Source organism: Kryptolebias marmoratus, linkage group LG2 (assembly GCF_001649575.2).
Source record: "Kryptolebias marmoratus isolate JLee-2015 linkage group LG2, ASM164957v2, whole genome shotgun sequence".
In the NCBI taxonomy this organism is placed as follows: Eukaryota; Metazoa; Chordata; class Actinopteri; order Cyprinodontiformes; family Rivulidae; genus Kryptolebias; species Kryptolebias marmoratus.
The window spans coordinates 27,665,429-27,682,076 of NC_051431.1; the positions used below are offsets into that span (position 1 = coordinate 27,665,429).

Below are 16,648 nucleotides of genomic sequence, written 5' to 3' on the forward strand. Positions count from 1 at the left end.
GAATAACACTTTCTCTATATGAGATAGGTTAGGTAAAACAATGTGGAGAGATTTGTCTGTTGATTCTATTTAAGAACATTTTTACGGATACCTTTAAGCTGTTCATTGCTGAACCCTCAAATTTCCCACTCTTCTTAACGCCTCTGATTTTGAAGGGTTTCTGCAACCTTTCACCTCAGTGAGAGAGGGTGATCGCTTCTATATATTTTTCATTCATGCAGGCGTCTCCTTAGCTTGATCTCTTGATAAAAAGGACTTAATTGTATTCACAACTCTCCAGGCTAGGAGATTAATGCTGTTAAACTGGAACTCTGCAGCTCCACCTACATATACAAGTTGGATTAGAGAAGTCCTTTATTTTCTTAAACTGGGGGAAAAAAACAATTCAGGCTGACTTTGGCCAATTAGGCTGTTTCATTTGAAATAATCTGTATTTTCTTTCCATCTTATGTTAAAGGTCTGTAAGTAATGCTTTTTTTGTTTTTTTGTTCTTCTATTTTCTCATTTACTTGCTCTATTATGACAGTTATTTTGTAATTTATTGTCTACTACATTCATTGGTTTCCTTTGTGTTTCGCTTGCTTTACACTATTCTTACAGGGGTAAGTGCCAGGGTGGGGGGGTGTTCACATAATGTTAGCTGTTGACTAAAAAAAAAAAAAGCTAAATATTTATAACAATCACTAAATGTAAAAGGCACTGTTATTTTAGGAAAATAAAGAAATGTAGACAAAGTAGTGTAGATGTAAATCTTTATATCCATATATCTTTCTGTGTGCAGTACTTATACCTTCCTCTTCTTGAAAGCTTGTCTGGCCAGATATCCTCTGCAGGCAGACTGGAACAGAGAGATATTCCTCCTGGTCTGGACATCCCGCTGCTCTTCCAACCTGGACAAAGTCCCCGCTCTGAAGAAGACCTGCAGGAGCAGACAGAGAGGTTTTTCTTTGTTTTGTTTTTTTATTGTTGCTGTTAGAGCACAATGCAACCTAAACTCAAGCCCATGAAGAAGTTCTGGTCTGAAAGTTTTTTCTTACGTTATTTAATATAACCGGAGAGTATATTGCTCCTAATGTTTTATCTGCCTTGTTTAAGGTGTGGCTTCCTTCACTTTCTTGTGCTAAAAAAAGACTTAATAGCTTTTACAACTTTGCTGGCCAGGAGGTAACAGTGCTAAATTGAAAATCTGCAGCTCCCTCTACATATGCAAGCTGGATTAGAGAGGCCCTTAATTTTATTTTAAGCGGAGGAAGAAGAAAATAAATCCAGCTGACTTTGTCTTATAAGGCTAAATCATTTGAAATAACCTGTAATCCCTCTCTTGCACTTATATCAGATCATTCTGAACTAAGCACCAAAGTGATGTGTTTTGACATGTATATCTACTTACACAAAATGTGTCTTTTACTTTTTCTACTAGTCATTTTTTCTCTTTCTTTCCTGTTTGTCTTTTATTAGCTTGTCATGGGTATGTGCCGGTGTGAGGGGTGTTTGTTCGTTGTTGATAAAATGTTTAAAATTAAATAAGTGTTAAAGGAAAAATCTGGTTTGTTGAGCTGATCATTACAGTTGTTAAATTATCCTTCTTTCTTTCTGTATCTTCTCATCTGAACAAATGTTTGCATTGATTGTAAATTAATTCCTCTCTTTAAGTCTAAAAAAATCCCAAAGTGACTAAAACATACTCAGCCCAATTTATAAAAACTCATGCATATATAATCTATTCCAAAACCTTTTAGTTCCAACCAAAGACTACGTTACAATTATTACATCACTGCTTATGTTCAAATAATCTACCATAATTGCAAATATTGCAGTTGTTTCAACCTTTATAATTGTTCCCATCAATTTTATAAGTCTTGAGTTTTATACCCATTGATGATTCATTATCATATCTCAAAATTGTGTTACTTTTCTTATTTCTGTTTAATTTTATTTTTGTTGAGTGTAAATAAATGTATATATTATAAAAAAATTTGAACTCTTGTTATTATTAAGGTGTAATATATACAACGTATGAACTCTCTTTCAGTAGAACTAATTCCTTTTTGTTCGTTTGAGTCGTAATAAAGAGTAAATACATTTTCCAAGACTATTTCTTCCATTACTCTTGTGTTTTGGTATCCTGTTAATAAGCAACTATTAATTAATCCATGTAGTTCCCATTTGTTACACTGGTAACACTGTTGCTCTACTCATGACGCCACCACTTATTCCCCCTCTGTTGCTTATTCTTTGATGTTCCTGCTCTTTGTACATTCAATCATTTACTGACCCATCACTGGTCTGCATGAGAACTAGAGCAGAGGTCCGGGGCCGTGGACCGGTACCGGTTCATGGATCATTTGGTGCCGGGCGGCACAGAAAGAATAAATAATTTACATTATTTCCGTTTTTTTTTTTATTTTCGGAGTCTGAATGACATTTATTTTGAAAACTGACCGGATTCTCTCCACTACATCTGTCTATGACTCCCTCTTGATGCGTGTCAAAACGCTTATCTAGGTCATGTGATACGTTAATGCTAAAAAGAAATCCACAAGCTAGCAAAATGACTAAAAACCAAATGTCTCTGGAAGCCCTAGATGGGACCGTCTCGTTACTGAGAAACAGGCTTGTAGTTATCCGCCACACCTTTAAAGGCCGGTCCGTGAAAATATTGTCTGATAATGAACCAGGTCCTTGGAGCTAAAAAGGCTGGTGACCGCTGAACTAGAGTATATCCAAATCAGACCACTGGTCCTTTTGGGTGCTGAACTGGTATGGTGTTCATTCACTATCATAAATCAACAGGGTAAATTTTCCCCTGCCCCGGAAAACTCTGTTTCGGCTCTTAGATTTAATGCTGCTGGTGCAGATGTCCTGTGCTCCTGTCTGAATCTTTCTGTTCATTTAGCTACCATCTGGAATACACTCTGTGTAGGAAACAGCTGAAACAAACACACTCTCCACAAACACACTCTATCTACAACACAGATGAAACTGATGAACATTATTACAGTGAATGAAGGTGCTGTGGGTAGAAATGTGACTGTAGTCTGGGAGGAGACAGATCTGCTGTGCTCCTCAGAGAGATATTTGTCAGTGTGGGAGCAGTTTAATGAAAGGAGGCTCAGAGCCATAAAAAAAATCTGGCAGTGAACCACAGAGACAGTTTGGCAAAGACAGCTGGATCATTTGGCAGCCTGGTCAACATGCACAGTCCACAACCCAAAGCCTAATGAAAAAGAATTATGTGTTGTTGGGGAACAAAATATGTATAAAAGACAATTATTGCTGTGTGGTATTCTGCACAGTCTGAAAGATTTGCATTAAATGTAAGGCAAATATATTATAAGGCAAATGTATAGCAAATTTCATATCAGGAGGCAACTCAAAGTGCTTTAAACAAAAAAAACAAAATCTAAAATGGGTACTAAAAAAAGGATTTTGTATTCATATCCTTAGTCTTATTTTGTTGCATGTTTACAGATTTAGATTTAAATATTTGGTTGATGCTGCTTCAGGATGACATGATGTGTCTAAAACTAGTATGTTGTTTTAGAGCTATTTCAAACAAACAAACTAATCTTGTCTAAAGACTGATAAAACATCTCTCTACCTTTATCAACCAATGAGCTTCACATAGGAGAGTCACCAACTCCAGGGTTTCTAATTGGACATTTTAACTGTTCGTGATCTTTTTTTGTCTAAAATGTTCTTACTGCTAAACACTAATAAATAATACAGTTCATATGTTATAAAAAAGGTTAAACTTGCAAACTGTTGTTACACAATTAGATTAAAGTTAAATTTGTTGTGGATGTTTATTAAAAAAAAGCTGCTCTCCAACATCTCTGAACACATGCTGCCATGTAAACTGAGTGGAGTTTAACAGAAAATGTAGAAATTCATCACACATGTTCTGTTTGTGCAGCAAAGGTTTATAAAAACATATTTCTTATAAGTAAAATAGGGAATGTGCATAAGCCTGTGCAAGAGTGTGCTCACCCTGCTTAGCCCCATGTGGTAGTTGCTCTTCTCCAGCTCCAGGGACTCCAGCAGCTCCTCCACTGCCTGAAAGCCAGCAGAACAAACCGTTAATACACAGATATACAGGATCTGACGGTCCAAAAGATGCTTGCTTCAGTCCATTAAAGCAAACACTGACCAGCACCTGCTATCACAAACACACACCTGAGCCGAAGTGTCTCAGGGGATCTGAGAGCATCAAACATGTCAGACAGAGAAATATCTCGGCCTGGAAGATCTGTTACCAGGAGCTCAACTGTGGTTCTTCAACTTGTGATAACTGCAAACATGTCTCCTTGGACAAGAACAAGCAGCCTCAGAACCTGACAGAGTTTCCGGTGTCCTTCAGTCTTGTACAGGAAATCACAGAAATACTTGTTTTTCAGATGTAGCCCACAGCAACATTAAAACCACTCCTATATAAAGTCTTGTTTCAAACTCCAGTGCTCTCCAGTTTTGAACTGAGAAAACTTTCCAGATGGAAAGTGAAATGGCCTCAACTACAGAATAGAAGTCCAGTTGTTTAATTTTTTTTAAAACTTCTTGGATTTTTCAGAAGAATGTTTTTAACCCTGATATCTGGCGTCAAATAAAAAGAAAAAGGCTCCTAAATTAAAAAAAATGAACCAGAGTTGTGTCAACACATTACAGACAACGATGTTTACGTTGGCTCCGTGTTGCCTGCAGTCTGTCACAGACACATGATTTGCTCCCAATTCTTTAGCTGAATTCATGAAAAATACCAAAGATAAAAGTCTGGCAGAAAACAGGATTTTAGCTACAACAAGGTAATTCTCAAAGAGCTTTCAGCTTGCTCTGATTTTTTTTCCACATTGGTGGTTCTAGTTTCACTTCAAACTCGGGTCCTCTACCAGAGGCCTGGGAGCTTGAGGGTTCTCTTCAGCGGTTCATAGGACTTCTGGACAGAGATCTCTGAGGTTGTTCCTGGGATCTATCACAGCACCGAGTGCTCCAATGACCACTGGCGCCACTGAGGCCTTGACTTTCCACAACTTCTGTATTACCTCTGTACTTCTCCAGGTTCTCATGCTCTTTCTTCCAAATGTTACAGTCGCTTGGGACTGCTACGTCCACCAGGACATTTATGGGCAAGGGCAGAGAACTCAACACTGTTGTTTTTTATATATATATATAGCATAAAAGGACTTTCAATTTGATGATTTTGGTCACATGTCAAAAGGTTTGGACACCACTGAGCTGAAGGTTGGTGAAGCTTTAAACTGAAGAATGATGAGTTCCAAGTTTTAAAACTGTAGTGAGCAGCTCCGAAATAAAATAATTTTCACCAAACACAAAATCCTGGTGAACTTAAAGACCAACAACACCCTCAGACCAAGTGGCTGCATATTTTCTAGAAAGAACCTACAGAACCAAGCTGTCAGAAACGGAAAAATTGGATATATCGTTAACAAAATAATTTTCTAAATACCACTTTTTCCTCCCAATTCATGTGCTTTTTTGTTTCTCAGGTGGTTTCCTTTCATCCATGCTTCCTGGATGAAAGTCCACAGAGACCAGGGTCCAAACAGTTCTCTGTGTCTGGTCCATCTTTACTGAGCTCAGCAGTATCTTCTCTGCCAGGTGGAGATGAGCACAGTGAGACTTGTCTGATTAATTCATTCAGATAAACAATAATTAGCAGTAGCTTGTTGTTTATATCTCCTACATTTACCACCACAAACACTTAACACATTTGTATCTGCACACAGAGGAGTCAAATGTAGAAATGTTTTCTTTTCACTCAGAACTGTTAATCATGCCTTTGTGCACGGCTGCAATCTACTGCCTGAACACAATCTAAAACATTAATCGTTTGCTGCAGAATGTTCCTGAACCGTTCTGCCTCCTATATAAAAGAAATGGAGAGATAATGAGACAAGAAAATAAGTGGAAAGAGATGAGAAAATGGGAGGGGAGAAGAGGAGAGCAGAGGGAAGAGAAAGCTCTTCCCCGCTGGTAATTAATCAGTACAGTAGCCGTATGCTGTCAGCCTGCACAATCATAATTAATTACACACAAGAGCGCTCTTGGAGCATAAGGAGGACGGCAGGCAGAAGGAACCAGGAGGAATAAAAGGATTCTGTTCACACCAGAGATTAGACTGTGGAGGGCTGGGAGAAAATGACTGCATCTAAAGTGTGCACCTTTTCTCATTTATTTTTTGTAAACAAACAGCAGGGATTTTTTTACGAGGTACTTTACATTTTAGTCTTGTAAAGAAGATGAAAAAGAATTGAGAAATTATTTTTTTGCAAGATACTCACCTAGTTTGAAAGTTGGTTTACACTGAGTTGCTGTTTTTCATTTTTTTGCAAGATACTCACCTAGTTTGAAAGTTGGTTTACACTGAGTTGCTGTTTTTCATATTAAATCTCATAAAATAAATCAGACCAATCTTCAAATCAGTCAACAAAGATCCTATTAAAAACCTTGATTAAATAAGACAGGGTTCCCAGATATTCTCCAGCTTTAAATTCCTGACTCAAACTTTCCGATTTTCTGAGCGATGTCCCCTCACAGCAAAAAAGTTGCAGGTTCAAAATTCAGGTGCAGCCCCTCTATATGGAGTTTGCATGTTCTCACTGTGGGTTTTCTCTGGGTACTCCAGTTTTCTCAAACAGACCAAAAATATGCATGTTAGGTTAGCTGATAACTCTAAATTGGCACTAGGTGTGAGTGAGAGTGCAAATGGTTGTTTGTCTTGTTTGTTTCTAAGGCTACATTCACACTGGAGGTCGTATTTGCTCAATTATGAGTTTTTTGTTTTTTTTTTGCTCAGATCCAATCCAAAGAGAAGCATTGTGTATTTGTAACAGATGCCCTGAAAAGTGAATCTAAGATATTTCCTATGTGGTGGATACACTATGGAAATATGCGTCTTTCAGTTCAACAGACGTGAACGAATCAGCCTGATACAATAGACGCAGGAGGGATCCAGATAGGGCAAATCCCTATTGTCATCAGAAGCAGTCAATACAGTGCATGCCCGGTGTGCAATGATAGTTGATAACAAACTGCTGTCTGTGAGGGGCAGCAGCAACGTCCAGGAGAGGGAAAGCAACAGACCCATTTAATTTTCTCTTTTTTAATGTGTTTAACTGTGCCCTCAAACCTTTGGTCTGGATGCACCAGTGGAACATGACATATTTTTTTAACCTTAGTGAGTGCTTGTGTGACTTGTAGGTGGAACAGAGCTTGTTGTCCCAAAGGTCAAGCTTCGTCCTCTGGCTGGAAATACACACACTCTTCGGCCAGGTGGGTGGAACTGGTGAACAGTGAACATCTAGCTTTCTCACAGGTGATAGGGGCAGGGGCATCAGGTTGCCTTCTTCCTCTTCCAAGGAGGAGGAGGAGACTGGGCAGGCTGTCCTGGAGGGGCTGCTGCTTTCAAGGCCAATCCAGTCTTGCCTCCTGCCAGGTTGGGACGACTGGGGAGAACTGGGGCTTTGGCTGTTTGGGGATCTTGAAATGAAGAGGCTGCAATGCTACCTGGGAGAAAATGTATGCCACAGGGCTGCCTGAGAGGGAGGTTCTGTTTTCCAGGGCAGGCAAAATCCGAGCGCCTTATCATCCTTTTTTTTTTACAACTAATGGATAGAGGCTAAAGCAGAGACACAGGTTGCCTCAGGCATGACCGGAATGTCTTCTTTCTTTGGTTGGTCAGGTTGAGCCCCCTTGTTCTTTCCTACAACACCATCACCCCCATAGATTTCCCTATGGCCTGGACTGTGCAGTGATGCATGCAAAGGCAGATGTCTGTGATCACAGTAATTTTCTCCCACACATCAGGGTCAGGCATGGTCACTACGGGCCTTTCAATACTCAATGAGAAGTCACAAAGTCAGCTCTAATTCCCATGGTGGGCAAAGCTGCTATGCGAACAAAAATGATGCAATTTTTGTTCGCATAGCAGCTTCTACTGCTCCTCTGAGAAGCAGCTGGCCGAGGCTGTTAGAAAATACAGCCGTCTTTACAACTGTTGCAGTAAAACTTATAAACCTATGAACTTAAAAAGACCACAAGGCGACACAGGCGGCTCTTCGTGGCTGTGGTGGCCAGGAGGAAGTGCTCCTCGGCCAGACAGCGTAGGGACACGTTTCTTCGTTCGCTCATTAATGTGCAATGTCAAATTTGCAAATGTAACACAGCATGTACTGTCTCAGTCTGTTTAATGAACACGTCTGGCGCAGTGAGGGAGGCAAAATTCTGTACAAGGACAGGAGAGTAAAGTAGCCGGTGAAGAAACCTGTTTTCACATTGTAGGAGGAGGGAGGAGCTTCCTTGAAATTCTGAGCCGAGTGTCTGGTGGACTATGAAAGGTGTGTGCAAAAACGAATGTCTCGCAAACCACATGAACGTGAACCAACTTCTTTACTTCTTATGGAGTATGCTGGTGCCTTAAGTCCTCTCACATTCAAAAAACCATTGATCAGGTTTTTGAACTTGGCCCTGTGAAAATGATCTTGACCACCGAGTTAGATGGTCACACAGCTTTAATGAGACCTTAGAAGTCATGTATAGTTAAAGCACCGTTCAGTCATTTGAGTTTGTAGCAAGTCTTTTTCTGAAAATATTGAGAAAATATTGTCCCGTTTTGTCCCTTTGGATTCAGGATCCCCTCTTGCCAGTGTCCTGGCACACGCCGAATTATTTATAATTCTAAAGCAATTCTGCCTGAAATACTTATCTGCTGTTCTGCACTTTGCTAAGTAATGTTGAGAGTCTTACACGCTGATGTTAGTAATTAATTAGATAGTTTTTAGCCTCCGTAGAAAGCCTGTAGTAGGCTAAATATCTTTCATGTGCTAACTGTTGTAGCATTGTGTCTGGCATCAACACCATGGTACGTCCTGAAACTCGTAATTAGCCCATGCTTGTTCATATGTGATGTTTACAGATGCTTCTCCAGTGTTTGTCTGTTTGAGACTGAGGCCACAAACCAACTCAAACTTTGCTTCCAGAATTTTATAGAATTTGCTCAAATTAAATGGAAAAAGAAACAGCAGCATGTTGTTTTCCTGCAGACCGTTCTATAGTTGTTTAGCAAAGAGCAATGTGCCCACATAGCTAAAGACTCACCCTTTTCTCATCCGTGACAATGTAGTTGCGTCCGTGTTTCTTGGTCAGATGTGGTGCCAGGACATCGAAGCGCCGGCGGAACTCTGAGAACACCATGTGGTCTGGGTATCCTGGAGGCAGAGAGGGGGTCGGGGGTCAGACAGCAAACACAGAGGTTAAAGTAAAACCAACTTTAGTTTTCAGCAAAAAAAGATGTAAAAAATGTAGGAGACTACTGTTTATGCTTTTAAATAAACGTATTAAAACAGCTTCAGACTAGAACAATTGAAAACAGCACTGACAACAGCAGCTGATTAAAGATTATTAAAATTCACAATGTTTTTTCTTTCTTAAATGGTTAAGCCTAGCTTCTAAATGTGAGCGTATAACCTAACATTAGGGTTTAAATTTCATTGTAAGGCTCTTAGACATCATATCGTTAAAATTTTTTACCAGTGAATAAAATATTTTTGAAGTCACAGGAGACAAGAGTTGAACTGATGCACTCCGGACCAACTATAGATGTGAAACAGCTCAATCTTTCTGACAAGTTTATAAAACTTTGTGGTAGTGCTGGAGGAAGTGCGGGAGATTATCTAAGTTTCTATGTTGCAGAAAGACATAGCTTTTAATTAGAAAATATTTCTGATACATTCATCAAACAGTTGCCAGAGACAGCAGAAAAAGTGGAAAAATAAACGAAGGTTGGAGTGCAGTGCTGGGAAACTAAAACAAGGTTTCATTCGGGACATGTAGCTGTGTTCTGGATGTTCACAGCGAGAGACGGCTGGAGGAAAGAGTTTTTCTCATTATGTTCAAATCATATCAAGGTTATATACACAAGTGGCAGTTTTTTTCTATTATTAACTACAACTATTTCTATTTCTTATGGTTTTTTTTAAAGTATACTTCATCTATACTGTAGTTTGTTCTTTGCAACATTTGCTTTAGTATTGTTGACAGTTTGATGAAATGGATAAAATGTTAAAACCGTTTTGGCATTAGATTATTTGGTGTAATGAGTTTGCTCTATTGTCCATCAGCCTTCTCTGCTTACTGAGGTAATACAGCATATGAAGTGTTACATGTTTGGAGGACCATGTGTATTTTCCCCCTCTTGTTTGTTTTTCCTCAGGTTCAGAATGCAGGCTGGTGCAATTTGGAGTTTGAGCTCTGATTGGTTGGAAAGTTTGAAAGGACCAATCAGGACTCAGGACTGCCCTATAAAGGAAGCTCTCCTGATGGGCTGTTTCTTTTATCTTCTTTTCTAGCAATGTAACATGAAGGTTTTGCTGAAGTTGAGGAACTGGCATCTGCAATACATCCACAAGCAAGTAACCTATGACTCACTGTTTTCAAAAAGTGATTTTAAGATGTACATACGAGAAGGAGCATAGTTCTGGAGCATACAGAACTTTAGGTTACTTTTGTAACCCCGGTTCTCTGAGTAGCACGAGTGAGTGTCTCACATTGCGAACGCCCCTGGCGTGACCTCATCAGAAGCTCCTATTACATTACACCAGCCAGGATTGGCTGGAGATATGCTCGTCAGCGTCAGAGAGGGCAGAGTCCCTCCCCTTATAAATAGGGCTGACGCTGCACTGAGAGTTTATTCAAAAACCTCTCGACACTGAAACACTCCCTTCCACTCCTGAGAAGTCACCATGTGCTGATCAGAACGGACAACCATCCGTGGACCTATTTGCCTCGAGGGAGAACAACCAGTGTCCCCTGTATTTCTCCCTGCATGATCAGAATGCACCACTGGGGGTGGACGCACTAGCCCACAGGTAGCCTCGGGTTCTGCTTTATGCCTGCCCTCCAATAGCTCTCATTTCACCAATGCTAGCGAGGGTACGAGCAGAAAACCTGACAATGATTCTCATTGCACCCCACTGGCCGTCAAAACACTGGTTAGCGGAGATAACACAGTTTCTCCGAGAGGATCTGTGGCCCCTGCCTGCTCGTAGGGATATCGTAGGGCATTCCCAATGTGAGACACGAAACAAATGCTATGAAAGAGAACTGAACAAACCATAAGACGTCCTAAATAAAGTATTTTCTACAGCTTGAAACACAGGACCAATGTGGACATGGTTTCCCAAAATGCACAGTGCTACAATCAGGAATGATGAACAAGGTTTTAATGATTCCTTCCTCACCTTGCCTGTAGATGCGCAGAGCATCTAGCAGCTTTGATCCTCGAAGCTGAGCTCTCAGGAGGTGCAGGTCCAGATTCATCAGGCCTGCATCGGGACTCTCGCCGTGCGTTACACGGAGATCAGCTCCTCCAACTGCCTCTGCTTTAGGCAGCAGGCAGTGGACAAAGTGGACTTTGGACCGGCGCACCATGTCAATCAAAGCATCCTGGAAACAGAAAGCAAGGTCATAAAAACAGGGGCCTTCATTAACAGAGGATAAAAGAAGCTCATGACCTATACTTTGTTTATTAATAAAGTTTTCAGCTTCTGTAGACAAAGCATGGTTAGGAACAAAGTAACATTTACAGTGAGAAGTTTCCTCTTCTACTAATATTAATGATCATTCTTGTCAGAAAAGAAGGCTGGTAAATTAGTGTAGAGTTACAATAAATTAACAACCAACTTAATGAATCTGATTTTCTAAAATACAAAAAAAGGTGGTTTTACTGTGAATATATATATATATATATATATATAGAGAGAGAGAGAGAGATGAAATTGATATCTGTAGGTTACAGCTGAACAAGAATCTGAAATTACAACAGCCCACAAAACTAAAATTAATGCATCTACAAAAGAAAGTGTCTGCAGTGAATAACTGCAGGAAAACGTTAAACAGAACAGCTGATTTGTGTATCTCCTCTCACTTACCACTTGGAGTTTGACCTGGATACACAGACTCTTCTTCTTGACAGCAGCCACACCTGTGGTGAAGGTCTTCCTCATGCTGGTGGCTCGCCGCAGGGCCAGCTGGGAGCTGCCTTCCAGACCAGCAATAGACCCCGACAACACTGTGGCCCCACTGGAGCGGCCCAAAAACAGACCACTGATGTTCTTCCTGTGGCGAACATCAGAAACAGTAAACAAATAAAATATGCATAAAAACTGCAGCACCCTCATTACTATTCACCCGTTTCTCTACCATTTCTACTCAAAGTGATGATGTCACTCTGTAACTTTTGAACCATTTAAACTTTACAGCCGTTTTAAAAACTCTTCCTGTTTCCACAAGCTTTAAAGCTCTTATACAGATTATTCATCAAAATGTAGATATTTTGTCTTATTTCACCCAAAGGGTCTCTTACTGCTATAGTACTGATGTTAAAATCCCTCCAGAGGTCAGAGTGAACACACTAAAACTCTCACTGACTTTCATTGTGTCTGAGTTCAGTTTACTCTTCTCAATGGGGAAAAGGTCTTTTTAAACTGTTATATCTCCTACATAAGACTGTAGAAACATAAAAATATGTGACAGTTTATACCCAAAAACATCTGCATTTTGTTAAAGTAGATTTTTACTAAAGGAAGTTGCAAATTATTAATGAGCTTTAGAAACAAATGTTGATGGATGTTGGGTTTGTGTTTTACACTTCCCTCTGGAAGTACTGGAACAGTGACGCCTATTTCTTTCTAATGTGATCAGACACACCTGGGCAACAAATAACACATGTCAGTCACATGATCTAATACTTTTGCTCACCTACGAATTTGGTGTTTAATTAAAAATAATGATATCTTCTCAGTTGTGTATACAATCTAGGTGTAAACAATTGGAAATAAATGCTGAAATATTGCTCTCTTGTCTCATATTCATCTTTTGATGTCAAACCCAAAGGTTTTCAGCCGACAGCAGGAAGGAAAAGAACTGGCCTCATTGTCCAACACATTTAGAGTGGCATGTACTTCGATTTGAGAGGTGCTGTATAAATAAAAGTAGATTAAGTTGAAGTGATGTTCTATAAAAAGAAACAGAAATAAATAAACCAAAATAAAGTGAAAACCCCTGAGTTAACTCCCACTGAATTGAAAGCTGGATTTGTTATTAAACCAGTTTAGTTTATGTAAATATTTATAAGTTTTTCATTAATTTAGTTATCAAATTGATGTGAAACCAACTCCTCATATTTTGAGGTGGGGCTGAAATGAATTGGATAAATTTTTAGGTTTCCTTGTCAGCAGTTATGATGACAGCTCTGTTGGACATGAGGGAGCTCGTACTTCTGAGAGTCCTGCAGTAACGCGGCAGCGTTCTGGGCAGCAGGATTGTTCTTAGCGTGGCTCAGCCAGCCCTGAACGTTGTACTCCACCCAGTCCGCCCCATGGCTGTGGCCCAGCAGGAAGAGGTGAGGCTTCTCTCCCCGCAGCAGCAGACTGGCTCCTGCAGAAACAAAAACAGGAAACACACCCTCCTCATTAAGCATCTGGGGTATTATCAGTGTCATCAGTGCAGCTCACTGCCTGATCAGAAGCTGATGGGTTGAAGCTCACCTTTGTTTTCTCCTTGGCTGGAGCTGTAGTAGCTGAAGAGTCTCTCTAGCATGGTTTCCTCAGAGCCCCCAGGCTGAACAGCCTCCTCCTCCATCAGCCACAAAAGACCTCGAGCCTCCTCTGTGCGGGCCAGGGCACGAACCTGGGACCGACACAAGCAGAGAAGACACGTTTGATAATTACTTCTCAATGACCCTGACTGACTGATCTCTGAGAGACAAGAAAGAAGCTTCATTTTATTGTTAACATTATTAAAGTCATGGCAGACTGGTGCTGAGTAGACAATTATCACAAAACATCATTTCATATTATTGTTTTTTTAATCACAAATTGTTGGGACAGGAAATAACACAAAGCAAAAAATATTAATAAATTTACTCTAATTATGATTTAACTACACACAAAACTAATAGAATATTTTACAGTTTTCCTTGTCATCTTTACTATATTTTAGAATATAAATTAATATTATTAATAACAGCTTTACAGAGGGTCCATCCTCAGGCCCCCTCTGCCTTCACAAAAACTGGTACAGATAAGATAGTTTTGTATGACATTTGAGTAACAATGGAAAACATCCAAAGTTAAAACAGTGCAGATATGCCAACAGGATAAGTTTTACATGAGAGCAGCAGAGTGGCGACATCTACTTACCAGAGCTTGGGCTGAGGCTTGATCAATAACTGCTACAGACAGAGACGTACTGGACTCTATGTCATCTAAAACAAGCTCTATGTTTTCCTAGGAGGGGAGCGGATAAAGGCTGAGGTTAGTAATCTACGAGACATTTGCTACAACAGGATGAGCTGAGCAAGAAATCAGGTCAAAAGTCAGATTTATGGTGACTTTGCTCCACTCAGATTAGGTTGTGTGAGTCTGAACAGAGTTTCTAAAACAGAATTTATTTGTTTTAGCGGAGAATTGTGTTAATGCATTTTAGATTATTGTAACAACTTTCAGTAAAAACAAAGAAATTAATAAATAGAATGTGAAAACTTTATCTGTGTTTCAGAAGCAGATTCTGATTGCAAAAAATTTTTATTGTAATGTGCACCAACCAATCTGCTTGTGTTTATGAAAATCATAATTCTCTTTAAGGACATGGACTCTGGTATAATACTCAGACTTTGAGAGGAACTGTTTCCTCAACTGCATCCAAACTGTGATAATCTCTAAAGACTTTAGTGAAAACAGCAGGAATCCAGTTCATTTTTGCCTTCATGACCCAATAACTATATTATTCTAAATCATGAGTCCTTCAATTATGACTTAAAGAAAATATCTGATTATGCTTTAAAATTACTGCATAAAATGTTTTCCAACAGCCTTAAAATGATTAAATATAAATGTTTGCTTGTGTGTTCTGCACCTCCTTGTATCTTTCCAGCTCCCGGACGAAGGTGCGTTCATGGAACAGTGTCTGCAGCCTCTCCTGGGTGTAGTTATGGCACAGCTCCTCAAACGTAGCCCCCCGTTGCTGCTGAGCCAGGCGGGGGTTTTGGAAGCCTGGCGTGTCCACAATCAGCAGCGAGCACAGAGAGTGCTGACTAGACTTCAGAGCCCTGGGGAAGCAGGAGGACAACATGAAGAAAACATGAGAGAAAACAGGAGGGAATCATGACCAAAACATGAGGAAAACGGGGGGTGGGTGCAATGAAAATTTGAAAAAAATAATCAGGAAAACGGACAAAAAATGTAATGAAAACATGATGAAATATGAGAAAAATATGAGGACATCAGGAAGAAAACAGGATACAAAGCTAAGGAAATTAAAGGCATACGACTCCATGAAGGAATGCCTGTCACCCGCCAGCATTCATGCCAGTTTTAAACTAAAATCATCTTTTCATGAGAAATGAGTTGTAGTCATTATGTGCAATCTCATTTAATATTGCGATATCTCACATGATCTTCCACCTCCTTTTTGTGCTTGAATTATTAGTTATGATTGTCAGCCACCATCACACCAAATTTTAACCTGTAAAATTTACTGAGTTATAGCTATTTATGTTTAGACTAAAACATAAACACGGGTAAAAACATAATTGCTCCACTTTCGCCGGTGGACGACAAGCACGAGGAAAGACAAACAGGAGAAAAACACATGGAAAACATGAGGAAAACAGGATGATTTGGTGAGAAATGGCAATGACAGTAAGAAACTGCAGAGTCCTCGTGTCACTGTTATGTTACCGGACAACGTTCTCCTACAATAGTTAACACCATTTCCATTAAAACAATGCACAATTTGTTTATGATAAACTTTAAGAAAATAAAGCATGTATGAAAAGTTTGGATATTAGGAATAAAGTAGTTTAGAACACTAAACAAATCAAATAAATACTGAAAATAGACAAAGCTGTTACCAATAAGTGGAGGAAACACTGCAGTGGAAACTGTGACTTCAAATCTGGGACAAAACATGGGTTTGCAAAACTTTAAAAATAAATTAATTCCATTTAAATACACAAAGGAAAGAAAAACACACACTGAGCTTAAGTTTACTTTTCTTTCGGTCATCAGTTTACGTGAGACTACGCAGCAACCATAAATTTAACTAACATGCCTGATAAAACAAACACATGCACGATAACATCCCAAGTGCTGATACAAGCTCATAACTTTTCTTTTATCTACCTCGATAAAAAAGCCGCTACTGCATCCAAACGAGAGACGGAGCAGTGAGAAACAGCACACTGTCAACAAGACTTTACACATTTATATCAACAGGATCCTATCAGACTTTGTGAGATTTAGAGTCATTTATTCCCCGCGCCCCCACAGTGAGGACAAAGCCTGTCGAAAATTTACGGTACTTTCAGCCGGCAGACAGTGAACAGTCTCTGCAGCTTTACACAGGTCAGAATCTCAATGCGTTGGTGAAACAAAAAAACTGAAGCCAAAAGGGCTAAAACATTCACTTTACAAACACACTTTGAATGGGGTTCATTTCAAAAGTTAATCAATTGTAAATTCACACTAGGGGTGTAATGAGATCTCATACGGACTAAAATGTCACAAGATTTCTTGTCGAGTTGAAATTAATTTGGGTCATTACCCTGTTGGAGGACCCATATTCTGTGACTAAG

At 39.6% G+C, this 16,648-nt stretch overlaps 1 protein-coding gene across 16 annotated transcripts in view; it reads right to left on the reverse strand.

The window, feature by feature from the left end:
- myo18ab (myosin XVIIIAb) overlaps positions 1–16,648 on the reverse strand; it is a 125,806-nt gene that overhangs the window by 51,517 nt on the left and 57,641 nt on the right. For all 16 annotated transcript variants that reach the window (XM_037974021.1, XM_017432182.3, XM_037974017.1 and 13 more), the window contains 9 exons: positions 14,929–15,121; positions 14,214–14,300; positions 13,560–13,701; positions 13,290–13,449; positions 11,943–12,129; positions 11,253–11,457; positions 9,112–9,221; positions 3,991–4,056; positions 791–919 (listed from right to left, as the gene is read on the reverse strand). In XM_037974021.1, the coding sequence (XP_037829949.1) occupies positions 791–919; positions 3,991–4,056; positions 9,112–9,221; positions 11,253–11,457; positions 11,943–12,129; positions 13,290–13,449; positions 13,560–13,701; positions 14,214–14,300; positions 14,929–15,121 (1,279 nt within the window). The remainder of the gene's footprint in view (positions 1–790; positions 920–3,990; positions 4,057–9,111; positions 9,222–11,252; positions 11,458–11,942; positions 12,130–13,289; positions 13,450–13,559; positions 13,702–14,213; positions 14,301–14,928; positions 15,122–16,648) is intronic.